This window comes from Oncorhynchus gorbuscha, linkage group LG17 (genome assembly GCF_021184085.1).
Source record: "Oncorhynchus gorbuscha isolate QuinsamMale2020 ecotype Even-year linkage group LG17, OgorEven_v1.0, whole genome shotgun sequence".
NCBI classification, from domain to species: Eukaryota; Metazoa; Chordata; class Actinopteri; order Salmoniformes; family Salmonidae; genus Oncorhynchus; species Oncorhynchus gorbuscha.
The window spans coordinates 3,906,791-3,934,395 of record NC_060189.1 but is presented as its reverse complement, the minus strand read 5'-3'; the positions used below and the strand labels follow the sequence as shown (position 1 = coordinate 3,934,395).

General features: G+C 50.3%; 2 protein-coding genes across 2 annotated transcripts in view; both read left to right on the top strand.

The window, feature by feature from the left end:
• Window positions 1-27,605, top strand: part of LOC124001333 (deubiquitinase DESI2-like) — a 1,147,470-nt gene that overhangs the window by 511,849 nt on the left and 608,016 nt on the right. The window lies entirely within an intron of this gene.
• Window positions 1-27,605, top strand: part of nin (ninein (GSK3B interacting protein)) — an 83,491-nt gene that overhangs the window by 3,392 nt on the left and 52,494 nt on the right. Inside the window, exons 2-4 of the mRNA XM_046308694.1 lie at window positions 11,055-11,264; window positions 18,244-18,349; window positions 25,892-26,052. Of these exons, the coding sequence (XP_046164650.1) occupies window positions 11,055-11,264; window positions 18,244-18,349; window positions 25,892-26,052 (477 nt within the window). The remainder of the gene's footprint in view (window positions 1-11,054; window positions 11,265-18,243; window positions 18,350-25,891; window positions 26,053-27,605) is intronic.

The following is a 27,605-nucleotide window of genomic DNA, read 5'->3' as shown; positions in this document are numbered from 1 at the left end:
CTACATAGGGAATAGGATGCCGTTTGGGACGGGCCATATGGTTTGGACAGCCCGTTGTCTTGAGTTGAATAGGGACTCTCAGTCTGATTGGAGGAGCTTGGAGGAGGAGGGGACACCTGGCTAATGCTGGCGTCCATGAAGGACCGTGATGACGTCACTATGACAACGGGCAGCTGGAAGTGGTGGGTGGTACCAAAGCTACTTATCTATCTACCTCTATCTGAGGTATCAGTATGTTTACGTACGTGTGTGTGTGTGTGGTGTAGGGATGGGGGTTTGAAATAAGTGCACTATTTGAATAGTATCATTAAAAATAATAATAATTCCCTGAGAGGCTGGCGCTCTACAGCTGAGGAGGTGCCGGTGAGATGGATGCGAGCCGGGGGAGGCAGACAGAGAGAGACGCTACTCAGCTACAGCCAAGACTAGCTAACTTGTAGCAGCCACTATCTTATTTATCATCCTACATAACAGTGCCTGTGTTGACTGGCGTAGACTAGAGAAGCTAGCTGTTTTAGGCTTTTTTATTAAGTAAATAATTTGTTTGTTAATAATGGGTATACTATAAGGTTAATAATGGGTATACTATGGTTAGGTTAATAATGGGTATACTATTTTTTATTTATTTTTTATTTCACCTTTATTTAACCAGGTAGGCTAGTTGAGAACAGGTTCTCATTTGCAACTGCGACCTGGCCAAGATAAAGCAAAGCAGTGTGAACAGACAACAACACAGAGTTACACATGGAGTAAACAATTAACAAGTCAATAACACAGAGAAAAAAAGGGGAGTCTATATACAATGTGTGCAAAAGGCATGAGGAGGTAGGCGAATAATTACAATATTGCAGATTAACACTGGAGTGATAAATGATCAGATGATCATGTACAGGTAGAGATATTGGTGTGCAAAAGAGCAGAAAAGTAAATAAATAAAAACTGTGGGGATGAGGTAGGTGAAAATGGGTGTGCTATTTACCAATAGATTATGTACAGCTGCAGCGATCGGTTAGATGCTCAGCTAGCTGATGTTTGAAGTTGGTGAGGGAGATAAAAGTTTCCAACTTCAGCGATTTTTGCAATTCGTTCCAGTCACAGGCAGCAGAGTACTGGAACGAAAGGCGGCCGAATGAGGTGTTGGCTTTAGGGATGATCAATGAGATACACCTGCTGGAGAGCGTGCTACGGATGGGTGTTGCCATCGTGACCAGTGAGCTGAAATAAGGCGGAGTTTTGCCTAGCATGGCCTTGTAGATGACCTGAAGCCAGTGGGTCTGGCGACGAATATGTAGCGAGGGCCAGCCGACTAGAGCATACAAGTCGCAGTGGTGGGTAGTATAAGGTGCTTTAGTGACAAAACGGATGGCACTGATAAACTGCATCCAGTTTGCTGAGTAGAGTGTTGGAAGCAATTTTGTAGATGACTTGACTAGATGAATTGAACCCTGTGGCACCCCCATAGAGACTGCCAGAGGACCGGACAACATGCCCTCCGATTTGACACACTGAACTCTGTCTGCAAAGTAATTGGTGAACCAGGCAAGGCAGTCATCCGAAAAACCGAGGCTACTGAGTCTGCCGATAAGAATATGGTGATTGACAGAGTCGAAAGCCTTGGCAAGGTCGATGAAGACGGCTGCACAGTACTGTCTTTTATCGATGGCAGTTATGATGTCGTTTAGTACCTTGAGTGTGGCTGAGGTGCACCCGTGACCGGCTCGGAAACCAGATTGCACAGCGGAGAAGGTACGGTGGAATTCGAGATGGTCAGTGACCTGTTTGTTGACTTGGCTTTCGAAGACCTTAGATAGGCAGGGCAGGATGGATATAGGTCTATAACAGTTTGGGTCCAGGGTGTCTCCCCCTTTGAAGAGGGGGATGACTGCGGCAGCTTTCCAATCCTTGGGGATCTCAGACGATATGAAAGAGAGGTTGAACAGGCTGGTAATAGGGGTTGCAACAATGGCGGCAGATAGTTTCAGAAATAGAGGGTCCAGATTGTCAAGCCCAGCTGATTTGTACGGGTCCAGGTTTTGCAGCTCTTTCAGAACATCTGCTATCTGGATTTGGGTAAAGGAGAACCTGGAGAGGCTTGGGCAAGGAGCTGCGGGGGGGGGGGCAGAGCTGTTGGCCGAGGTTGGAGTAGCCAGGCGGAAGGCATGGCCAGCCGTTGAGAAGTGCTTATTGAAGTTTTCGATAATTATGGATTTATCGGTGGAGACCGTGTTACCTAGCCTCAGTGCAGTGGGCAGCTGGGAGGAGGTGCTCTTGTTTTCCATGGACTTCACAGTGTCCCAGAACTTTTTGGAGTTGGAGCTACAGGATGCAAACTTCTGCCTGAAGAAGCTGGCCTTAGCTTTCCTGACTGACTGCGTGTATTGGTTCCTGACTTCCCTGAAAAGTTGCATATCACGGGGGCTATTCGATGCTATTGCAGTCCGCCACAGGATGTTTTTGTGCTGGTCGAGGGCAGTCAGGTCTGGAGTGAACCAAGGGCTGTATCTGTTCTTGGTTCTGCATTTTTTTGAACGGAGCATGCTTATCTAAAATGGTGAGGAAGTTACTTTTAAAGAATGACCAGGCATCCTCAACCGACGGGATGAGGTCAATGTCCTTCCAGGATACCCGGGCCAGGTCGATTAGAAAGGCCTGCTCACAGAAGTGTTTTAGGGAGCGTTTGACAGTGATGAGGGGTGGTCGTTTGACTGCGGCTCCGTGGCGGATACAGGCAATGAGGCAGTGGTCGCTGAGATCCTGGTTGAAGACAGCGGAGGTGTATTTGGAGGGCCAGTTGGTCAGGATGACGTCTATGAGGGTGCCCTTGTTTACAGAGTTAGGGTTGTACCTGGTGGGTTCCTTGATGATTTGAGTGAGATTGAGGGCATCTAGCTTAGATTGTAGGACTGCCGGGGTGTTAAGCATATCCCAGTTTAGGTCACCTAACAGAACAAACTCTGAAGCTAGATGGGGGGCGATCAATTCACAAATGGTGTCCAGGGCAGAGCTGGGAGCTGAGGGTGGTCGGTAGCAGGCGGCAACAGTGAGAGACTTATTTCTGGAGAGAGTAATTTTCTAAATTAGTAGTTCAAACTGTTTGGGTATGGACCTGGAAAGTATGACATTACTTTGCAGGCTATCTCTGCAGTAGACTGCGACTCCGCCCCCTTTGGCAGTTCTATCTTGACGGAAGATGTTATAGTTGGGTATGGAAATCCCTGAATTTTTGGTGGCCTTCCTGAGCCAGGATTCAGACACGGCAAGGACATCAGGGTTAGCAGAGTGTGCTAAAGCAGTTAGTAAAACAAACTTAGGGAGGAGGCTTCTGATGTTGACATGCATAAAACCAAGGCTTATTCGATCACAGAAGTCAACAAATGAGGGTACCTGGGGACATGCAGGGCCTGGGTTTACCTCCACATCACCCGCGGAACAGAGGAGTAGTATGAGGGTGCGGCTAAAGGCTATCAAAACTGGTCGCCTAGAGCGTTGGGGGCAGAGGATAAGAGGAGCAGGTTTCTGGGCATGGTAGAATATATTCAGGGCATAATGCGCAGACAGGGGTATGGTGGGGTGCGGGTACAGCAGAGGTAAGCCCAGGCACTGGGTGATGATGAGAGAGGTTGTATCTCTGGAAATGCTGGTTGTAATGGGTGAGGTCACCGCATGTGTGGGAGGTGAGACAAAGGAGGTAACAGGGGTATGCAGAGTGGATCTAGGGGCTCCATTGTGAACTAAAACAATGATAACTAACCTGAACAACAGTATACAAGGCATATTGACATTTGACATACAGCGAGGCATACAGTAATCACAGGTGTTGAATTGGGAAAGCTAGCTAAAAACAGTAGGCGAGGCTAATCAGCTAGCACAACAAACAGCAGGTAAAAATGCATTGACTAGGCAACTGGGCCGACAGATAAAACAAACAAGCAGAATGGAGTACCGTGATTAATGGACAGTCCAGGGTGCGTCAGCTATGTAGCCAAGAGATCAGTGTCCAGGGGGAAGCGGTGGATAGGCAGGGAAGCTGGACTGGCGAGTGGTATCCAGGTTTAAAAAGAAACTTAACAATGACTATATAGCTTGTAGCTAGTTAGCTGGTTAGCGTCTGGAGGTTCTTGAGTGAGTCATAAAAATAAAATTAAAAGTAATAGCGATTCCGTATCACAGTGGGTGAGGCAGGTTTCCGGAAGGTATAAACAAAATAAAAATCAAAAAGAGATAGAAAGTAAATGGGTTCAGAGAGTGTTTGGGACGCGGTGTTTCAGACGGTTAGCAGGCCTGTGCTATCAAGCTAACAGTTCGTAGGCCCGGGCTAGACAAGCTAGCCGTTAGCAGGCCGAATTAGCAAACAGGGAGATAGCGAGGGCTAGAGAGTTAACCTTTGGAGGACGTTGCGATGGGGTGAGTCTGTTTATTCCTCTTCATGCGGTGACATCGACAGACCGGTCGTGGGCTCGGGTAATTGTAGCCCAGGAGTATGCTACAGGTGCTCTAGTACGCTAGGTGAGCTGGAGACACAGCGTTTCAGAAAGCTCGCGGGCCTTGGCCAGCAGATGGATCTTTGGCGATGTCGCAACGAAAAAGCCTGTTGAAACCACCTCGGACGATTATGTCGGCGGACCAGTCGTGATGGATCGGCGGGGCTCCGTGTCGGCAGTAAAGGGTCCAGGCCAATTGGCAAAAGAGGTAATGTTGGACCTCTTCAGCTAGTCGGGAGATGGGCTAGCTCAAGGCTAACTGGTGCTTGCTTTGGGGCAGAGACGTTAGCCAGGAGTAGCCACACGGATTGCAGCTAGCTAGTTGCGATGATCCGGTGTAAAGGTTCAGAGCTTGCGGTAGGAATCCGGAGATGTGGTAGAGAAAAGGCAGTCTGATATGCTCTGGGTTGATGTCGCGCTGGTGTCCTAGTTAGCTTTGAAAACCGCTAGCAGTGGCTAGCTGAGTACTAGCTAGTAGCTAGTTAGCTGGCTAGCTTCTGATGGGGGTTCCGGTTCTAAAGTATAGAAAAAGCAGATCCGTACCACATTTTGGGTGATGCGGGTTGCAGGAGAGTATATTCAGCCTATAGTTGGGAAGTGAGATTAAATATGTACGAAATATATACAGAAAAAAACGAGGAAAACTATATTTACACCAGACAGGACGGGACAAGACAAAACACACGTCCGACTGCTACGCCATCTTGGAACGCCAAAGGCCATCCAGATTCACAACAAGGCCATCCAGATTCACAACAAGGCCATCCAGATTCACAACAAGGCCATCCAGATTCACAACAAGGCCATCCAGATTCGCAACAAGGCCATCCAGATTCACAACAAGGCCATCCAGATTCACAAGGCCATCCAGAATCACAACAAGGCCATCTAGATTCACAACAAGGCCATCCAGATTCACAACAAGGCGTAACTAAGTAATTCGGAGCTCATGTTAATGGTGGTAATGATTGGATGGTCTACATTGTATCTGGCCATCCAGAATAGCAAACAACACGCACATTTCTGCTCCATTGAAGCGGTCGCATCGTTTTCACGATGTTGTCAGCTAACCCGTTTATATGCACTGACTAAATCACTGGTTGATTAGTTAGTATGGTTTGGGTATTCCTCTTGAAGCTTGTATTTTTTTGTATATTTACTCAATATTCTTGGTTCCACCTCTGAGCGCAATAGCAATGATTTTATCTGTTGTGAGGTTTATCTTTCATATCAACTTTTAGTTCTGTGCAGATACACATCTAATGTACTCTGTAAACTAAGTTTCTTCCTCTGCATCAAACTGCATCCCATCATGTGTCAAAGGTAATGCTTCATTCTTATGGCATCTCATTGTGTCATGAAGCATCCCAGTGTCGTAGCCCAGCTGGAAGTCACTGTGTCACGGCCCAGCTGGAAGTCACTGTGTCACGGCCCAACTAGAAGTCACTGTGTCACGGCCCAGCTAGCTGGAAGTCACTGTGTCACGGCCCAGCTGGAAGTCACTGTGTCACGGCCCAACTAGAAGTCACTGTGTCACAGCCCAACCAGCTGGAAGTCACTGTGTCACGGCCCAGCTGGAAGTCACTGTGTCACGGCCCAACCAGCTAGAAGTCACTGTGTCACAGCCCAACTGGAAGTCACTGTGTCACGGCCCAGCTGGAAGTCACTGTGTCACGGCCCAGCTGGAAGTCACTGTGTCACGGCCCAACCAGCTAGAAGTCACTGTGTCACGGCCCAACCAGCTAGAAGTCACTGTGTCACGGCCCAACCAGCTAGAAGTCACTGTGTCACGGCCCAACCAGCTGGAAGCCACTGTGTCACGGCCCAGCTGGAAGTCACTGTGTCACGGCCCAACCAGCTGGAAGCCACTGTGTCACGGCCCAGCTGGAAGTCACTGTGTCACGGCCCAGCCTGCTCGAAGTCACTGTGTCACAGCCCAACTGGAAGTCACTGTGTCACAGCCCAGCTGGAAGCCACTGTGTCACAGCCCAACTGGAAGTCACTGTGTCACAGCCCAACTGGAAGTCACTGTGTCACAGCCCAACTGGAAGTCACTGTGTCACAGCCCAACTGGAAGTCACTGTGTCACAGCCCAACTGGAAGTCACTGTGTCACAGCCCAGCCAGGCACCTGCTATGGCTGTATAAGTCTATAGGCTGTATAAGTCTATGGGCTGTATCCACCTGGGCTGTATCCACCTGTATCCATACATCGGTTGTATCCCAAAAGGCACCCTATTCCCAATATATTGTGCACTACTTTTGACCAGAGCCCTGAAAGATAGTGAGCTAAATAGGGATTAGGCTGTCATTTGGGGTGGCACGCCTGGTTGTCTCATCATCCGGTAAGGCTGATTGGATTAGGTAAAGCCTTGCCACTCGACCACGTAATGACTCTGGTGTGTAGCGCCAGTTGATCAACCTCCCGGTGCTGGGTGGAGGCTGATGGGGCTGTTCATACCATGGATGTTTCCACCCTCATCGTAAGTGTCTCGCTGTAAACTGGTATTGGAATGTGAACTCGTTATTCTCTTGGCTAGGGTCTTTAGGGGGAATATATATATACAGTACCCGTCAAAACTTTGGACATACCTACTCATTCAAGGGTGTTTTTCTTTAATTTTTACAATTTTCTACATTGTAGAATAATAGTGAAGACATCAAAACTATAAAATAACGTGTTAAACAAATCTAAATATATTAATATATTATATATTATATATATATATTATAATATATTATATATTATATTATATTAATATATAATATATAATATATATATAATATATATTATAATATAATAATATAATATAATTATTATTATTATTATATTATTATTATTATTATTATTATATTTATATTTATATTTATATTTGAGATTCTTCAAAGTAAACACCCTTTGCCTTGATTCCATTTGTGTTATTTCATAGTTTTGATGTCTTCACTATTATTCTACAATGTAGAAAATTGTAAAAAATTACATTAAATTAAAACTTGAATGAGTAGGTGTGTCCAAACTTTTAACTGGTACTCTGTGTGTATATATATATATATTCCACAGGTGCTCTGGACAATCATAGTAGCTACCTGTGTCTCCATGGCAGGGTGCTGTTAACCCTGTCTTTACCAGTCTGTCTGTCCCCAGGGCAGGGTACTGTTCTATGAAATAACTACACTAACCCTGTCTCTGCCTGTGTGTCCCTAAGGCAGGGTGCTGTCTGTCCTAACCCTGTCTCTGCCTGTGTGTCCCTAAGGCAGGGTGCTGTCTGTCCTAACCCTGTCTCTGCCTGTGTGTCCCTAAGGCAGGGTGCTGTCTGTCCTAACCCTGTCTCTGCCTGTGTGCCCCTAAGGCAGGGTGCTGTCTGTCCTAACCCTGTCTCTGCCTGTGTGTCCCTAAGGCAGGGTGCTGTCTGTCCTAACCCTGTCTCTGCCTGTGTGCCCCTAAGGCAGGGTGCTGTCTGTCCTAACCCTGTCTCTGCCTGTGTGTAAGTACTGCAGTGCATCTCCTCCTCATGGACTTTAGCAGATTTGCCAGTTCTTGCTGTGAGATGTTACCCCACACTTCCATCAAGGCACCTGCAAGTTCCCAGACATTTCTGGAGGGGGAATGGCCCTAGCCCTCACCCTCCCATCCAACAGGTCCCAGACGTGCTCAATGGATTTGAGATCCGGGCTCTTCGCTGGCCATGGCAGAACACTGACATTCCTGACTTGCAGAAAATCACGCACAGAACGAGCAGTATGGCTGGTGGCATTGTCATGCTGGAGGGCCATGTCAGGATGAGACTGCAGGAAGGGTAACACGTGAGGATGTCTTCCCTGTAACACACAGCGTTGAGATTGCCTGCACTGACTACAAGCTCAGTCCGAAGATGCTGTGACACACCACCCCCAGACCATGACGGACCCTCCACCTCCAAATCGATCTCGCTCCAGAGTACAGGCCTAATGTCTAACGCTCATTCCTTCGACCATCACGCCCGTTGAGACAAAACCGTGACTCGTCAGTGAAGACTACTTTTTGCCAGTCCTGTCTGGTCCAGCGACGGTGGGTTTGTGCCCACAGGCGACATTGTTGCCGGTGATGTCTGGTGAGGACCTGCCTTACAACAGGCCTATAAGCCCTCAGTCCAGCCACTCTCAGCCTATTGCGGAAAGTCTGAGCACTGATGGAGGGATTGTGCGTTCCTGGTGTAACTCGGGCAGTTGTTGTTGCCATCCTGTACCTGTCCCGCAGGTGTGATGTTCGGATGTACCGATCCTGTGCAGGTGTTGTTACACGTGGTCTGCCACTGCGAGGATGATCAGCTGTCCGTCCTGTCTCCCTGTAGTGCTGTCTTAGGCGTCTCACAGTATGGACATTGCAATTTATTGCCCTGGCCACATCTGCAGTCCACATGCCTCCTTACAGCATGCCTAAGACACGTTCATGCAGATGATCAGGGACCCTAGGCATCTTTCTTTTGGTGTTTTTCAGAGTCAGTAGAAAGGCCTCTTTATAGTGTCCTAAGTTTTCATAACTGTGACCTTAATTGCCTACCGTCTGTAAACTGTCAGTGTCTTAAGGACCGTTCCACAGGTGCATGTTCATTAATTGTTTATGGTTCATTGAACAAGCATGGGAAACAGTGTTTAAACCCTTTACAATGAAGATCTGTGAAATTATTTGGATTTTTACAAATTATCTTTGAAAGACAGGGTCCTGAAAAAGGGACGGTTCTTATTTTGCGGAGTATATATATATATATATATATATATATATATATATAGAGAGAGAGGGAGGGAGAGGGGTAGGAGAGCGAGAGATCTTTATCTCGCTCTCTGTGTGTGTTCAGGGCAGGGTGCTGTCCTATAACTGTGCTAACTGTCTCCAGGGCAGGGTGCTGTCCTATAACTGTGCTAACTGTCTGTCCAGGGCAGGGTGCTGTCCTATAACTGTGCTAACTGTCTCCAGGGCAGGGTGCTGTCCTATAACTGTGCTAACTCTGTCTGTCCAGGGCAGGGTGCTGTCCTATAACTGTGCTAACTCTGTCTGTCCAGGGCAGGGTGCTGTCCTATAACTGTGCTAACTGTCTCCAGTGCAGGGTGCTGTCCTATAACTGTGCTAACTGTCCTATAACTGTGCTAACTCTGTCTGTCCAGGGCAGGGTACTGTCCAATAACTGTGCTAACTTTGTCTGTCCAGGGCAGGGTGCTGTCCTATAACTGTGCTAACTCTGTCTGTCCAGGGCAGGGTGCTGTCCTATAACTGTGCTAACTGTCTCCAGTGCAGGGTGCTGTCCTATAACTGTGCTAACTGTCCTATAACTGTGCTAACTCTGTCTGTCCAGGGCAGGGTGCTGTCCAATAACTGTGCTAACTTTGTCTGTCCAGGGCAGGGTGCTGTCCTATAACTGTGCTAACTCTGTCTGTCCAGGGCAGGGTGCTGTCCTATAACTGTGCTAACTGTCTGCAGGGCAGGGTGCTGTCCTATAACTGTGCTAACTCTGTCTGTCCAGGGCAGGGTGCTGTCCTATAACTGTGCTAACTCTGTCTGTCCAGGGCAGGGTGCTGTCCTATAACTGTGCTAACTGTCTCCAGTGCAGGGTGCTGTCCTATAACTGTGCTAACTGTCCTATAACTGTGCTAACTCTGTCTGTCCAGGGCAGGGTACTGTCCAATAACTGTGCTAACTTTGTCTGTCCAGGGCAGGGTGCTGTCCTATAACTGTGCTAACTCTGTCTGTCCAGGGCAGGGTGCTGTCCTATAACTGTGCTAACTGTCTCCAGTGCAGGGTGCTGTCCTATAACTGTGCTAACTGTCCTATAACTGTGCTAACTCTGTCTGTCCAGGGCAGGGTGCTGTCCAATAACTGTGCTAACTTTGTCTGTCCAGGGCAGGGTGCTGTCCAATAACTGTGCTAACTTTGTCTGTCCAGGGCAGGGTGCTGTCCTATAACTGTGCTAACTGTCTGCAGGGCAGGGTGCTGTCCTATAACTGTGCTAACTCTGTCTGTCCAGGGCAGGGTGCTGTCCTATAACTGTGCTAACTCTGTCTGTCCAGGGCAGGGTGCTGTCCTATAACTGTGCTAACTGTCTCCAGTGCAGGGTGCTGTCCTATAACTGTGCTAACTGTCCTATAACTGTGCTAACTCTGTCTGTCCAGGGCAGGGTACTGTCCAATAACTGTGCTAACTTTGTCTGTCCAGGGCAGGGTGCTGTCCTATAACTGTGCTAACTCTGTCTGTCCAGGGCAGGGTGCTGTCCTATAACTGTGCTAACTGTCTCCAGTGCAGGGTGCTGTCCTATAACTGTGCTAACTGTCCTATAACTGTGCTAACTCTGTCTGTCCAGGGCAGGGTGCTGTCCAATAACTGTGCTAACTCTGTCTGTCCAGGGCAGGGTGCTGTCCTATAACTGTGCTAACTCTGTCTGTCCAGGGCAGGGTGCTGTCCTATAACTGTGCTAACTGTCTGCAGGGCAGGGTGCTGTCCTATAACTGTGCTAACTGTCTCCAGTGCGGGGTGCTGTCCTATAACTGTGCTAACTGTCTCCAGTGCAGGGTGCTGTCCTATAACTGTGCTAACTGTCTCCAGGGCAGGGTGCTGTCCTATGGGATGGATGACAGCCAGCAGGATCAGTACGAGGAGCGTCTGAAGGAGGTCTTTGAGAGTTTCGACACCAGCGGCGCCGGGTCGCTGTGCCCGGAGGAGCTATCTGACCTGTGCCAGGCCCTGCACCTGGAGGATTCCACCCCTACACTGCTCCATGCCCTGCTGCAGAACCAGGACCCACTCACTGGCAGGGTAAGCCCCTACACCTGGACCTGTTCATTAAGGTTGGAATAGAACGGACTGAAACAGGGAGGGACTACCAGAACTTGTCTAATAAGAAACACCTGTTGTTGTTTTTTTAAATTAAAAAAACAACAACATTTTTGCTACGTTTTGCAATGGTTTTGCAATGGTGTGCACGAATGAATACGACCCTGATAAAACTCAGGATATGGTCAGCTGTAAGTTAGTGTTAATGTTAACTAATGTTAACTAACTGGTGTTGTTAGTTCACTGGCAGTGTAAACCCCCTCCCCCGGCCACAGCTCAGGATATAGGATACTCTTCATCTTTTAGCGTAACGCTGTGGTTGAATGAACCTGGGTTGAAGAGTGAGGTAGTGATAGTGTTTACGGCGTCCAATCAAAAACACATGTTTTTTTGACCAATGGGTAAAAAAATAAAAAATAAATCCTCTTTTAAGAAAACCAATGGTCCAAACCTCATGTCTTTCTCGTAATCCGTCCAACAGTTTCTACCCTTGTAGGAAGGCCAGAATTAGGGTGACTAAGTCAATGGAGGCCATGGGAAGGAAAGTGGACAAAAGTCAGGAAAATTGCATCAGCTAGGCTGGATTCTGTGGGAGAATACAGGCTGTGTGCTTAGTGAGATACAGGCTGTGTGTTTAGTGGGATACAGGCTGTGTGTTTAGTGGGATACAGGCTGTGTGTTTAGTGGGATACAGGCTGTGTGTTTAGTGGGATACAGGCTGTGTGTTTAGTGGGATACAGGCTGTGTGTTTAGTGGGATACAGGCTGTGTGTTTAGTGAGATACAGGCTGTGTGTTTAGTGGGATACATACAGGAGCCAGTCAGCCAATCAACCAGGGAGCCAGTCAACCAGGGAGCCAGTCAACCAGGGAGCCAGTCAGCCAATCAACCAGGGAGCCAGTCAACCAGGGAGCCAGTCAGCCAGGGAGCCAGTCAGCCAGGGAGCCAGTCAACCAATCAACCAGGGAGCCAGTCATCCAGGGAGCCAGTCAGCCAGGGAGCCAGTCAACCAGGGTGCCAGTCAACCAGGGTGCCAGTCAACCAGGGAGCCAGTCAACCAGGGAGCCAGTCAACCAGTCTGTCAGGACCCGGTTACGAACCCGGGTCTCCGGAGTGAGAAACAGTCACTTAACCAACTGAGCCACGAATAGTCGGCAGAACCCAGAAGATGAGGCAGACACAGCAGTACTTGAGACGGTGTATTTATTAATGAAGTAAAAAGTGAAGTTCTTCAGGAAAACATGTAACTCCACAACCTCAAAAGGAATTCCATAAGAACAAAGGTAATCCTCCAAGACAAAAAGGTAAATCCACAAGGTGGAAGGCACAGCACAAAAAGCCTCAAAAGATACTCAAAAACAAACAAACAAACAAGAACAAAAAAAAACAGAATTCCACAAGAGAGTCCACCGGGATCAACAAGAGTTCACAGAGTACTAGGGCTGGGTGCTAATATACAAACACAGAGCAAAGAACTGAGGAAAACAAAGGGTTTAAATACAATCAGGGGAAACGAGGCACAGGTGCAAATAATAATGGGGATCAAGGGAAAACAAAAGGTCAAAAGGCACAATGGGGGCATCTAGTGACCAAAAACCGGAACAACCCTGGCCAAATCCTGACACAGTCAACCAGGGAGCCAGTCAAACAGGGAGCCAGTCAACCAGGGAGCCAGTCAACCAGGGAGCCAGTCAAACAGGGAGCCAGTCATCCAGGGAGCCAGTCAGCCAGGGAACCAGGGCCAGTCTTCTGGTGCTTTGTTAGCCGTCTTGTTTTTGAGATAAATTAGATCCTTTCATTGGCCTTCTCATCCCAGGTGTCTGTTGTCATAACAACCAGGCTAATCAACATTCACAAGTGAAGTGTGTCTGTTTGAGAGGGTGCTTGATGAGGAAAATTCTCCCCTTGCTTTTTTCGGCCTGGAATAGGAATGACATTGGTTAAATCTTTTGTTATCGTTTATCCTCCATGTCTGGTCCAAATAAAATATCGCTTCAATTTTATTAATGGTAAAATTCACTCATAGCTGCCCACCACCAAAATCTGGCAGGTAGCCTCTGGGTTGCTTTGTAAAATAAGCCCAGATTACTCATAACTAGAGGTGTGACAATTTCACCAAACCCAGGTACTTATTGCGGTTTTGAGGTCACGGTTCGGTTACGGTACAGTGGGGAAATGAAATGCCAACCGTTACTGGAGTTAATTTGAGATTTATTTGGTAAAAGACGCAAAACTAAAAAGCATCATATTTGTGTCCCAAGTTCAGCTTCTGCGACAGCATTCACAGTGTTCCCATTGTCTGTTGTGACAGCATTCACAGTGTTCCCATTGTCTGTTGTGACAGCATTCACAGTGTTCCCATTGTCTGTTGTGACAGCATTCACAGGGTTCCCATTGTCTGTTGTGACAGCATTCACAGTGTTCCCATTGTCTGTTGTGACAGCATTCACAGGGTTCCCATTGTCTGTTGTGACAGCATTCACAGTGTTCCCATTGTCTGTTGTGACAGCATTCACAGTGTTCCCATTGTCTGTTGTGACAGCATTCACAGTGTTCCCATTGTCTGTTGTGACAGCATTCACAGTGTTCCCATTGTCTGTTGTGACAGCATTCACAGTGTTCCCATTGTCTGTTGTGACAGCATTCACAGTGTTCCCATTGTCTGTTGTGACAGCATTCACAGTGTTCCCATTGTCTGTTGTGACAGCATTCACAATGTTCCCATTGTCTGTTGTGACAGCATTCACAGTGTTCCCATTGTCTGTTGTGACAGCATTCACAGTGTTCCCATTGTCTGTTGTGACAGCATTCACAGTGTTCCCATTGTCTGTTGTGACAGCATTCACGGTGTTCCTGTCATTGTCTGTTGTGACAGCATTCACAGTGTTCCCATTGTCTGTTGTGACAGCATTCACAATGTTCCCATTGTCTGTTGTGACAGCATTCACAGTGTTCCCATTGCCTGTTGTGACAGCATTCACAGTGTTCCCATTGTCTGTTGTGACAGCATTCACAGTGTTCCCATTGTCTGTTGTGACAGCATTCACAGTGTTCCCATTGTCTGTTGTGACAGCATTCACAGTGTTCCCATTGTCTGTTGTGACAGCATTCACAGTGTTCCCATTGTCTGTTGTGACAGCATTCACAATGTTCCCATTGTCTGTTGTGACAGCATTCACAGTGTTCCCATTGTCTGTTGTGACAGCATTCACAGTGTTCCCATTGTCTGTTGTGACAGCATTCACAGTGTTCCCACTGTCTGTTGTGACAGCATTCACAGTGTTCCTGTCATTGTCTGTTGTGACAGCATTCACAGTGTTCCCATTGTCTGTTGTGACAGCATTCACAATGTTCCCATTGTCTGTTGTGACAGCATTCACAGTGTTCCCATTGTCTGTTGTGACAGCATTCACAGTGTTCCTGGCATTGTCTGTTGTGACAGCATTCACAGTGTTCCTGGCATTGTCTGTTGTGACAGCATTCACAGTGTTCCCATTGTCTGTTGTGACAGCATTCACAGTGTTCCCATTGTCTGTTGTGACAGCATTCACAATGTTCCCATTGTCTGTTGTGACAGCATTCACAGTGTTCCTGGCATTGTCTGTTGTGACAGCATTCACAGTGTTCCTGGCATTGTCTGTTGTGACAGCATTCACAGTGTTCCTGGCATTGTCTGTTGTGACAGCATTCATAGTGTTCCTGGCATTGTCTGTTGTGACAGCATTCACAGTGTTCCTGGCATTGTCTGTTGTGACAGCATTCACAGTGTTCCTGGCATTGTCTGTTGTGACAGCATTCACAGTGTTCCCATTGCCTGTTGTGACAGCATTCACAGTGTTCCCATTGTCTGTTGTGACAGCATTCACAGTGTTCCCATTGTCTGTTGTGACAGCATTCACAGTGTTCCCATTGTCTGTTGTGACAGCATTCACAGTGTTCTTGGCATTGTCTGTTGTGACAGCATTCACAGTGTTCCTGGCATTGTCTGTTGTGACAGCATTCACAGTGTTCCTGTCATTGTCTGTTGTGACAGCATTCACAGTGTTCCCATTGTCTGTTGTGACAGCATTCACAGTGTTCCCATTGTCTGTTGTGACAGCATTCACAGTGTTCCCATTGTCTGTTGTGACAGCATTCACAGTGTTCCCATTGTCTGTTGTGACAGCATTCATGGTGTTCCTGTCATTGTCTGTTGTGACAGCATTCACAGTGTTCCCATTGTCTGTTGTGACAGCATTCACAGTGTTCCCATTGTCTGTTGTGACAGCATTCACAGTGTTCCCATTGTCTGTTGTGACAGCATTCACAGTGTTCCCATTGTCTGTTTTGACAGCATTCACAGTGTTCCCATTGTCTGTTGTGACAGCATTCACAGTGTTCCCATTGTCTGTTGTGACAGCATTCACAGTGTTCCCATTGTCTGTTTTGACAGCATTCACAGTGTTCCCATTGTCTGTTGTGACAGCATTCACAGTATTTCTAAATTGCACCTGTAATTGTATTGTGACCTGCTGCTGACTATCAGGGCGTGAGGCAGGCTGTTGCTGAGTGACTGAGTGAGTGATAGGGAGGGGGAGTGCAGCAGGTCTGTGTGTTGTATCCTGACCCCTCCCCCAGTCTTACCAATCATTATTAGAACCAACACAGCAAGAGAACAACTGAGAAATAATCGGGACTGTTCTAACAGACTCTGGGACAGTTCTAACAGACTGGGACAGTTCTAACAGACTCTGGGACAGTTCTAACAGACTGGGACAGTTCTAACATACTCTGGGACAGTTCTAACAGACTGGGACAGGTCTAACAGACTGGGACAGTTCTAACAGACTCTGGGACAGTTCTAACAGACTGGGACAGTTCTAACAGACTCTGGGACAGGTCTAACAGACTCTGGGACACTTCTAACAGACTGGGACAGGTCTAACAGACTGGGACAGGTCTAACAGACTCTGGGACACTTCTAACAGACTCTGGGACAGTTCTAACAGACTGGGACAGGTCTAACAGACTCTGGGACAGTTCTAACAGACTCTGGGACAGTTCTAACATACTCTGGGACAGTTCTAACAGACTCTGGGACAGTTCTAACAGACTGGGACAGTTCTAATAGACTCTGGGACAGGTCTAACATACTCTGGGACAGTTCTAACAGACTCTGGGACAGTTCTAACAGACTGGGACAGGTCTAACAGACTGGGACAGGTCTAACAGACTCTGGGACAGTTCTGGGACGATGGATCCAAAATTCATGCAACTACCGTACATCAAAATCAAAACTTTGAAAAAATAAGGCTGATGTGTCGTGGAAATTTCCTGTATTACCAAATAATGAGAGAGCAAACCACACACAAGTCAGAGTTATCATAAAGTCCCGTCTTTAATGATATGAGCTTAGATCTTAGGAACATTACACAAATAACCTTTTACTTGAAAAAAGCAGTATCCTATTGCCAGACAGCATTAGCTATAAATTATCCTTCAGTTTGGTCTCCTAAACCGAAGTTCTTGTCTCGTTCTTGGTACCACTTAGAACCAAAACATTACCTCATCAAATGGCATATATCATTTGTCAATTCTAGACACTCCCATCAAAAATACAACCCCTCCTGGACAAGCTCACGGAGAGAAGAGTGAGCCTCTAGGTCAAGATAAGGGCAACCTCAGAGGGAACATGTCATCCAGGGACACCCCCCTCCTCCTCCCTAGACATGTCATCCAGGGACACCCCCTCCTCCTCCCTAGACATGTCATCCAGGGCCACCCCCCTCCTCCTCCCTAGACATGTCATCCAGGGACACCCCCCTCCTCCACCTCCCTAGACATATCGTCCAGGTACACCCCCCCTTCCTCCACCACCCTAGACATATCGTCCAGGGACACCCCCTCTCCTCCTCCCTAGACATATCGTTCAGGGACACCCCTTGTCATCCTCCACCTCCCTAGACATGTCATCCAGGGACACCCCCCTCCTCCACCTCCTTAGATATGTCATCCAGGGACACCCTCATCCTCCACCTCCCTAGACATGTCATCCAGGGACATCCCCCTCCTCCACCTCCCTAGACATATCGTCCAGGGACACCCCCCTCCTCCACCTCCCTAGACATATCATCCAGGGACACCCCCTCCTCCACCTCCCTAGACATATCGTCCAGGGACACCCCCTCCTCCACCTCCCTAGACATATCGTCCAGGGACACCCCCTCCTCCACCTCCCTAGACATATCGTCCAGGGACACCCCCTCCTCCACCTCCCTAGACATATCGTCCAGGGACACCCCCTCCTCCACCTCCCTAGACATATCGTCCAGGGACACCCCCTCCTCCACCTCCCTAGACATGTCGTCCAGGGACACCCCCTCCTCCACCTCCCTAGACATATCGTCCAGGGACACCCCCTCCTCCACCTCCCTAGACATATCGTCCAGGGACACCCCCCTCCTCCACCTCCCTAGACATATCGTCCAGGGACACCCCCTCCTCCACCTCCCTAGACATATCGTCCAGGGACACCCCCTCCTCCAGCTCCCTAGACATATCGTCCAGGGACACCCCCTCCTCCACCTCCCTAGACATATCGTCCAGGGACACCGCCCTCCTCCACCTCCCTAGACATATCGTCCAGGGACACCCCCTCCTCCACCTCCCTAGACATATCGTCCAGGGACACCCACTCCTCCACCTCCCTAGACATATCGTCCAGGGACACCCCCCTCCTCCACCTCCCTAGACATATCGTCCAGGGACACCCCCTCCTCCACCTCCCTAGACATATCGTCCAGGGACACCTCCCGTCCTCTATCCTGCATTCACAGGATTCAATGCAATTCAATGTTAGGAATTTCATGACCAATATTTTATCATCTCAGTAATATTTTGTCTTTCCCTGTTCATGTTATTGTGGGAGAACAATCAGAAAAACTGTTGTGTCTCATTGCAACATGATGTATTTTGTGTTGCAGGTTGGTTTTGACCAGTTCAAGAATGCCCTGATTGTGGTGTTATCAACGAGCATAGTAGCACCACCTGCGCCCAGTCAGGAGACAGCACCTGCTTCTCTATCACCAGGTAAGGAAGGAGTGGAATTGTGAAACATGTCACTGTTCAACGGTATAGCTCCCTCGACACACAAACACTCATTGGTCCTTGATCCTCACGTCCTCTGTCTCCCAAGCATGTGACCTCTCTCTCTCTCTCTCTTGACAATGCCTTAGCTTTTAGGAAAAACCTGCATCGCTCTTGTCAACAGACCTCGTTGCTTATTGTTGAATGTACATTGGGAAGAAAATGGTTATGTGAACCCTTTAGAAATACCTGGATTTCTGCATACATTGGTCATAACATGTGATCTGGGCTTCATCTAGGTCACAACAGTAGACAAATACAGTCTGCTTAAACTAATAACACACAAACAATTATACGTTTTCATGTCTTAGTTGATCACACAGTGTAAACATTCACAGTGCAGGGTGGGAAAAGTATGTGAACCCTTTGATTTAATAACTGGTTGACCCTCCTTTGGCAGCAACAACCTCAACCAAACGTTTTCAGTAGTTGAGGATCAGACCTGCACAACAGTCAGGAGGAATTTTGGACCATTCCTCTTTACAAAACGGTTTCAGTTCAGCAATATTCTTGGGATGTCTGGTGTGAAGTGCTCTCTTGAGGTCATGCCACAGCATCTCAATCAGGTTGAGGTCAGGACTCTGACTGGGCCACTCCAGAAGGTCAGGACTCTGACTGGGCCACTCCAGAAGGTCAGGACTCTGACTGGGCCACTCCAGAAGGTCAGGACTCTGACTGGGCCTCTCCAGAAGGTCAGGACTCTGACTGGGCCACTCCAGAAGGTCAGGACTCTGACTGGGCCACTCCAGAAGGTCAGGACTCTGACTGGGCCACTCCAGAAGGTCAGGACTCTGACTGGGCCACTCCAGAAGGTCAGGACTCTGACTGGGCCACTCCAGAAGGTCAGGACTCTGACTGGGCCTCTCCAGAAGGTCAGGACTCTGACTGGGCCACTCCAGAAGGTCAGGACTCTGACTGGGCCACTCCAGAAGGTCAGGACTCTGACTGGGCCTCTCCAGAAGGTCAGGACTCTGACTGGGCCACTCCAGAAGGTCAGGACTCTGACTGGGCCTCTCCAGAAGGTCAGGACTCTGACTGGGCCACTCCAGAAGGTCAGGACTCTGACTGGGCCTCTCCAGAAGGTCAGGACTCTGACTGGGCCACTCCAGAAGGTCAGGACTCTGACTGGGCCTCTCCAGAAGGTCAGGACTCTGACTGGGACACTCCAGAAGGTCAGGACTCTGACTGGGCCACTCCAGAAGGTCAGGACTCTGACTGGGCCACTCCAGAAGGTCAGGACTCTGACTGGGCCACTCCAGAAGGTCAGGACTCTGACTGGGCCACTCCAGAAGGTCAGGACTCTGACTGGGACACTCCAGAAGGTCAGGACTCTGACTGGGACACTCCAGAAGGTCAGGACTCTGACTGGACCACTCCAGAAGGTCAGGACTCTGACTGGGTCACTCCAGAAGGTCAGGACTCTGACTGGGCCACTCCAGAAGGTCAGGACTCTGACTGGGCCACTCCAGAAGGTCAGGACTCTGACTGGGCCACTCCAGAAGGTCAGGACTCTGACTGGGCCACTCCAGAAGGTCAGGACTCTGACTGGGCCACTCCAGAAGGTCAGGACTCTGACTGGGTCACTCCAGAAGGTCAGGACTCTGACTGGGCCACTCCAGAAGGTCAGGACTCTGACTGGGTCACTCCAGAAGGTCAGGACTCTGACTGGGCCACTCCAGAAGGTCAGGACTCTGACTGGGCCACTCCAGAAGGCGTATTTTCTTCTGTTCAAGCCATTCTGCAGTTACATCTGTCTAATGGGTTCTTGTCCTGTTGCATCACCTAACTTCTGTTGAGCTTCAATTGGTGGACAGATAGCCTTACATTCTCCTGCAAAATGTCTTGAGAAACTTTGGAATGCATTTTTCCATCAGTGATAGCAAGCTGTCCAGGTCCTGAGGCAGCAAAGCAGCCCCAAACCATGATGCTTCCTTCACCAGACTTTACAGTTGGGATGAGGTTTTGATGTTGGTGCGCTGTGCCTTTTTTTCTCCACACATAGTTTTCCTTCCAAACAACTCAACTGTAGAATATTTTGCCAGTAGCGCTGTGGAACATCCAAGTGCTATTTTGCAAACTTCAGACATGCAGCAATGTTTTTATTGGACAGCAGTGGCTTCTTCCTGTGGTGTCCTCCCATGAACAACATTCTTGTTTAGTGTTTTATGTATCGTAGACTCGTCGACAGAAATGTTAGCATGTTCCAGAGATTTCTGTAAGTCTTTAGCTGACACTCTAGGATTCTTCTTAACCTCATTGAGCATTCTGCGCTGTGCTCTTGCAGTCATCTTTGCAGGTCGGCCTCTCCTAGGGAGAGTAGCAACAGTGCTGAACTTTCTCCATTTATAGACCATTTGTTTTACCGTGGACTGATGAACATCAAGGCTTTTAGAGATACTTTTGTAACCCTTTCCAGCTTTATGCAAGTCAACACTTCTTAATATTAGGTCTTCTGAGATCTCTTTTGTTCGAGGCATGGTTCACATCAGGCTGGTTCACAAAATTAAATTGTGAGTGTTTGATCTGTCATTGTTGTACATATGGTACAGAACATGGAATATGGTACGGCACATATAGAATATGGTACGGAAAATAGAATATGGTACGGAACATTGAATATGGTACGGAACATTGAATATGGTACAGAACATTGAATATGGTACAGAACATTGAATATGGTACAGAACATTGAATATGGTACAGAACATTGAATATGGTACAGAACATTGAATATGGTACGGAACATTGAATATGGTACGGAACATTGAATATGGTACGGAACATTGAATATGGTACGGGACATGGAATATGGTACGGAACATTGAATATGGTACGGAACATTGAATATGGTACGGAACATGGAATATGGTACGGAACATTGAATATGGTACGGCACATTGAATATGGTACGGGATTTATTGAATATGGTACGGCACATTGAATATGGTACGGAACATTGAATATGGTACGGAACATTGAATATGGTACGGAACATGGAATATGGTACGGAACATTGAATATGGTACGGAACATTGAATATGGTACGGAACATTGAATATGGTACGGACACATTGTATATGGTACGGAACATTGAATATGGTACGGTACATTGAATATGGTACGGCACATTGTATATGGTACGGCACATTGAATATGGTACGGAACATTGAATATGGTACGGAACATGGAATATGGTACGGAACATGGAATATGGTACGGAACATGGAATATGGTACGGCACACGGAATCAATGTATTCTCTTGGACATGTAATTAGATTCCTAAGACCATACAGTTTGGGCATCTGTTCTGTCTCTCTTCAATAATCATTGTATAAAATGAAGAGTCCTTAAGTGCCCTGTTTGGGTTGTGATGTATCACAAGCTGTAGTCCTGTGTTCAAACGGTGCTGGCTGTTCTGTGTTTACAGTCTCCCTCCCACCGGATCAGATGAATTAAGCCACCTGAGTGTCAGTGAGGGCAGAGAAACTCAACTACAGCCCTGCCAGGCAATGTGACAGAGAGGAGGAGGAGGAGGAGGAGGAGGAGGAGGGGGAGGAGGAGGGAGAGGGGGGAGGGAGAGACCAGGCAGTGTGACAGAGAGGAGGAGGAGGGAGAGACCAGGCAGTGTGACAGAGAGGAGGAGGAGGAGGAGGAGGAGGAGGAGGAGGAGGAGGAGGAGGAGGAGGAGGAGGAGGAGGAGGAGGAGGAGGAGGAGGAGGAGGAGGGAGAGACCAGGCAGTGTGACAGAGAGGAGGAGGAGGGAGAGACCAGGCAGTATGACAGAGAGGAGGAGGGGGGAGGGAGAGACCAGGCAGTGTGACAGAGAGGAGGAGGAGGAGGAGGAGGAGGGAGAGACCAGGCAGTGTGACAGAGAGGAGGAGGAGGAGGAGGAGACCAGGCAGTGTGACAGAGAGGAGGAGGGGGGAGGGAGAGACCAGGCAATGTGACAGAGAGGAGGAGGAGGAGGAGGGAGAGACCAGGCAGTGTGACAGAGAGGAGGAGGAGGAGGAGACTAGGCAGTGTGACAGAGAGGAGGAGGAGGAGGAGGAGGGAGAGACCAGGCAGTGTGACAGAGAGGAGGAGGAGGAGACCAGGCAGTGTGACAGAGAGGAGGAGGAGGAGGAGGGAGAGACCAGGCAGTGTGACAGAGAGGAGGAGGAGGAGGAGGGAGGGAGAGACCAGGCAGTGTGACAGAGGAGGAGGAGGAGGAGGAGGGAGGGAGAGACCAGGCAGTATGACAGAGAGGAGGAGGAGGGGGAGGGAGAGACCAGGCAGTGTGACAGAGAGGAGGAGGAGGAGGAGGGGGAGGGAGAGACCGGGCAGTGTGACAGAGAGGAGGAGGAGGAGGAGGAGGGGGAGGGAGAGAACAGGCAGTATGACAGAGAGGAGGAGGAGGAGGAGGGGGAGGGAGAGACCAGGCAGTGTGACAGAGAGGAGGAGGAGGGGGAGGGAGAGACCAGGCATTGTGACAGAGAGGAGGAGGAGGAGGAGGAGGGGGAGGGGGAGGGAGAGACCAGGCAGTGTGACAGAGAGGAGGAGGAGGAGGAGGAGGGGGAGGGACAGACCAGGCAGTATGACAGAGAGGAGGAGGAGGAGGGGGAGGGAGAGACCAGGCAGTGTGACAGAGAGGAGGAGGAGGAGGAGGAGGGGGAGGGAGAGACCAGGCAGTGTGACAGGGGGAGGAGGAGGAGGAGGAGGGGGAGGGAGAGACCAGGCAGTGTGACAGAGAGGAGGAGGAGGAGGAGGAGGAGGAGGGGGAGGGAGAGACCAGGCAGTGTGACAGAGAGGAGGAGGAGGAGGGGGAGGAGGAGGCCAGGCAGTGTGACAGAGAGGAGGAGGGGGAGGGAGAGACCAGGCAGTGTGACAGGGAGGAGGAGGAGGAGGAGGAGGGGGGAGGGAGAGACCAGGCAGTGTGACAGAGAGGAGGAGGAGGAGGGGGGAGGGAGAGACCAGGCAGTGTGACAGGGAGGAGGAGGAGGGAGAGGGAGAGACCAGGCAGTGTGACAGAGAGGAGGAGGAGGAGGAGGGAGAGGGAGAGACCAGGCAGTGTGACAGAGAGGAGGAGGAGGAGGGAGGGAGAGACCAGGCAGTGTGACAGAGAGGAGGAGGAGGGAGGGAGAGACCAGGCAGTGTGACAGGGAGGAGGAGGAGGGGGAGGGAGAGACCAGGCAGTGTGACAGAGAGGAGGAGGAGGGGGAGGGAGAGACCAGGCAGTGTGACAGAGAGGAGGAGGAGGAGGGGGAGGGAGAGACCAGGCAGTATGACAGGGAGGGAGGGGGAGGGAGAGGGAGAGACCAGGCAGTGTGACAGGGAGGAAGGGGGAGGGAGGGGGAGGGAGAGACCAGGCAGTGTGACAGAGAGGAGGAGGAGGAAGGGGGAGGGAGAGACCAGGCAGTGTGACAGAGAGGAGGAGGGGGAGGAGGGGGAGGGAGAGGGAGAGAGACCAGGCAGTGTGACAGAGAGGAGGGGGAGGAGGAGGAGGAGGAGGGGGAGGGAGAGACCAGGCAGTGTGACAGAGAGGAGGGGGAGGAGGAGGAGGAGGGGGAGGGAGAGACCAGGCAGTGTGACAGAGAGGGAGGGGGAGGGAGAGACCAGGCAGTGTGACAGAGAGGAGGAGGAGGGAGGGAGAGACCAGGCAGTGTGACAGGGAGGAGGGGGAGGGAGAGACCAGGCAGTGTGACAGAGAGGAGGAGGAGGAGGAGGGGGAGGGAGAGACCAGGCAGTGTGACAGAGAGGAGGAGGAGGAGGGGGAGGGAGAGACCAGGCAGTATGACAGGGAGGGAGGGGGAGGGAGAGGGAGAGACCAGGCAGTGTGACAGGGAGGAAGGGGGAGGGAGGGGGAGGGGGAGGGAGAGACCAGGCAGTGTGACAGAGAGGAGGAGGAGGGAGAGACCAGGCAGTGTGACAGAGAGGAGGAGGTGGAGGAGGGGGGAGGGAGAGGGAGAGACCAGGCAGTGTGACAGAGAGGAGGGGGAGGAGGAGGAGGAGGGGGAGGGAGAGACCAGGCAGTGTGACAGAGAGGAGGGGGAGGAGGAGGAGGAGGGGGGGAGGGAGAGACCAGGCAGTGTGACAGAGAGGGAGGGGGAGGGAGAGACCAGGCAGTGTGACAGAGAGGGAGGGGGAGGGCGAGGCCAGGCAGTGTGACAGAGAGGAGGAGGAGGAGGGGGGAGGGAGAGACCAGGCAGTGTGACAGGGAGGAGGAGGAGGAGGGGGAGGGAGAGACCAGGCAGTGTGACAGGGAGGAGGAGGAGGAGGGGGAGGGAGAGACCAGGCAGTGTGACAGGGAGGAAGGGGGAGGGCGAGGCCAGGCAGTGTGACAGGGATGGAGGAAGGGGGAGGGCGAGGCCAGGCCAGGCAATGTGACATGGAGGGAGGGGAGGGGAGGAGGGTGACTCCAGGAGGGAGGAGAGGGGAGGAGGGTGACTCCAGGGGGGGAGGAGGGTGACCCCAGTAGGGAGGAGAGGGGAGGAGGGTGACTCCAGGGAGAGGAGAGGGGAGGAGGGAGACTCCAGGAGGGAGGAGAGGGGAGGAGGGTGACTCCAGGAGGGAGGAGAGGGGAGGAGGGTGACTCCAGGGGGAGGAGAGGGGAGGAGGGTGACTCCAGGAGGGAGGTGAGGGGAGGAGGGTGACTCCAGGAGGGAGCAGAGGGGAGGAGGGAGACTCCAGGGGCAGGAGAGGGGAGGAGGGTGACTCCAGGAGGGAGGAGAGGGGAGGAGGGTGACTCCAGGGGGAGGAGAGGGGAGGAGGGTGACTCCAAGGGGGGAGGAGAGGGGAGGAGGGAGACTCCAAGGGGAGGAGGGTGACTCCAGGAGGGAAGAGAGGGGAGGAGGGTGACTCCAGGGGGAGGAGAGGGGAGGATGGAGACTCCGGGGGGAGGAGAGGGGAGGAGGGTGACTCCAGGAGGGAGGAGAGAGGGAGAGAGAGGGAGAGAGAGAGAAAGAGGGCGAGAGAGGGCGAGAGAGAGAGAGGGAGAGAGAGAGAGACACAGAGAGGGAGAGAGAGAGAGAGAGAGAGAGAGAGAGACACAGAGAGGGAGAGAGAAGGAGAGAGAGAGACACAGAGAGGGAGAGAGAGAGAGACACAGAGAGGAGGAGAGGGAGCGAGAGAGAGAGAGAGGGAGAGAGAGACACAGAGAGGGAGAGAGAGGAGGCAGGTAAGACTTATTTAAGAAGGATTACTAAATCGGTGCCGTAGAGTTAGAGAGCGGTCAATCCGTGTTAACTTTTAGGACCAGGTAATCACTGTTCCTTAAATATGACTTCAAATCCCTGTCAGTTGAGCTAATGCGTCCTGAGTCACAGTCTGTGTCTGAATGGAAGTGAAAACATTGAAAGTCGATAAAGGTTGTTTTGTTTGTTCTTCCTGACAGAACGAAATGTAGGTTTCTAAATGAGGAACCTTTGGTAGAAGTAGTGACAGGTTTAGACGTGATTTCATGATGTTTTTTCAATGGACCATTCTCATCGCCTTCTCCTTCTCCACAGACTCAACAGTCCAAGCTAAGTTTGTGCGGGGTAGTAAACGCTATGGCCGATACTCTACACCAGAGTTCATAGACACCATCACAGGCTTCTCAGAGGTGCTCAGCTCAAACGCTACAGACCCACAAGATCATGAAGACTCTACTGTGCCCAGGAAACGTGAGGTAAACACCTACCTACTGAGAATGGATGGATGGAGGGAGAGAGGGAGGGAGGGGTGAATGGATGGATGGATGGATGGGTGAATGGAGGGAGGGAGGGATGATTGGATGGATGGATGGATGGATGGAGGGAGGGAGGAGGGAGGGAGGGAGGGAGGGAGGGAGGGAGGGAGGGGGAGGGAGGGAGGGAGGGAGGGAGGGAGGGAGGGAGGGAGGGAGGGATGGATGATTGGATGGATGGAGGGAGGGAGGGAGGATTGGATGGATGGAGGGAGGGAGGGAGGGATGATTGGATGGAGGGAGGGAGGGAGGGAGGGAGGGAGGGAGGGAGGGAGGGAGGGAGGGAGGGAGGGAGGGAGGGAGGGAGGGAATGGATGGAGGGAGGGAGGGAGGGATGATTGGATGGATGGAGGGAGGGAGGGATGATTGGATGGATGGATGGATGGAGGGAGGGAGGGAGGGAGGGAGGGAGGGAGGGAGGGAGGGAGGGAGGGAGGGAGGGAGGGAGGGATGATTGGATGGATGGAGGGAGGGAGGGATGATTGGATGGATGGATGGAGGGAGGGAGGGAGGGATGATTGGATGGATGGATGGATGGAGGGAGGGAGGGAGGAATATACTAATATTTATCACCTCAGTTTCAACTCTTGCTGTTATTCTTCACATACGGTGTCCCCACTTTCTGCCAGTACCATCGGTATTGGGCTTTGGTTCTCCTTCTACTGCCAACACACAATGATAAAGACACAGACCCTATTAACTAAATCAACAGTCGATGCAATATTGTTCTGTATGTTCCATGATCCCCTCTCTGCTTTCTACGTGTCGAGCACTTTGACCCTGCATTATAGACACATCAGACGACCTCAGGAGCTGTACCAGGAACTGCCTGTACCACAAGGCTGCTTTGTGGAGACGGGCCTAGACTCAGGGCTACCTGCTGTCCTTGCCTTTCTCGGTCCTTGTCTCTCTCTGTCCTCGTCTCTCTCTCTGTCCTCGTCTCTCTCTCTGTCCTCGTCTCTCTGTCCTCATCTCTCTCTCTCTGTCCTCGTCTCTCTGTTCCCGTCTCTCTGTCCTCCTCTCTCTCTGTCCTCCTCTCTCTCTCTGTCCTCATTTTCTCTCTGTCCTCGTCTCTCTCTGTGTCCTCATTCTCTCTCTGTCCTCGTCTCTCTCTATCCTTGCATGTTGTGTGTTTTCTCAGTAGCCTGGAGTAAGGCTGAAGGTTGAAGGCTGATAGGAGCATGTTGGTGTTATTGTTAGATAATCAGCTTAGTGCTTTAAATGAAATGTAGGCACACGCACGCACGCACGCACGCACGCACGCACGCACACACACACACACACACACACACACACACACACACACACACACACACACTCCTCTAACACAAAGCCTTCACAAGGTTCCTCTCTGGCTATTCTCAACTATGGCTACCCTTGGGTGGCAGGGTAGCCTAGTGCTTAGAGCTTTGGACTAGTAACTGGATGGTTGCAAGTTCAAATCCCTGAGCTGACAAGGTACAAATCTGTCGTTCTGCCCCTGAACAGGCAGTTAA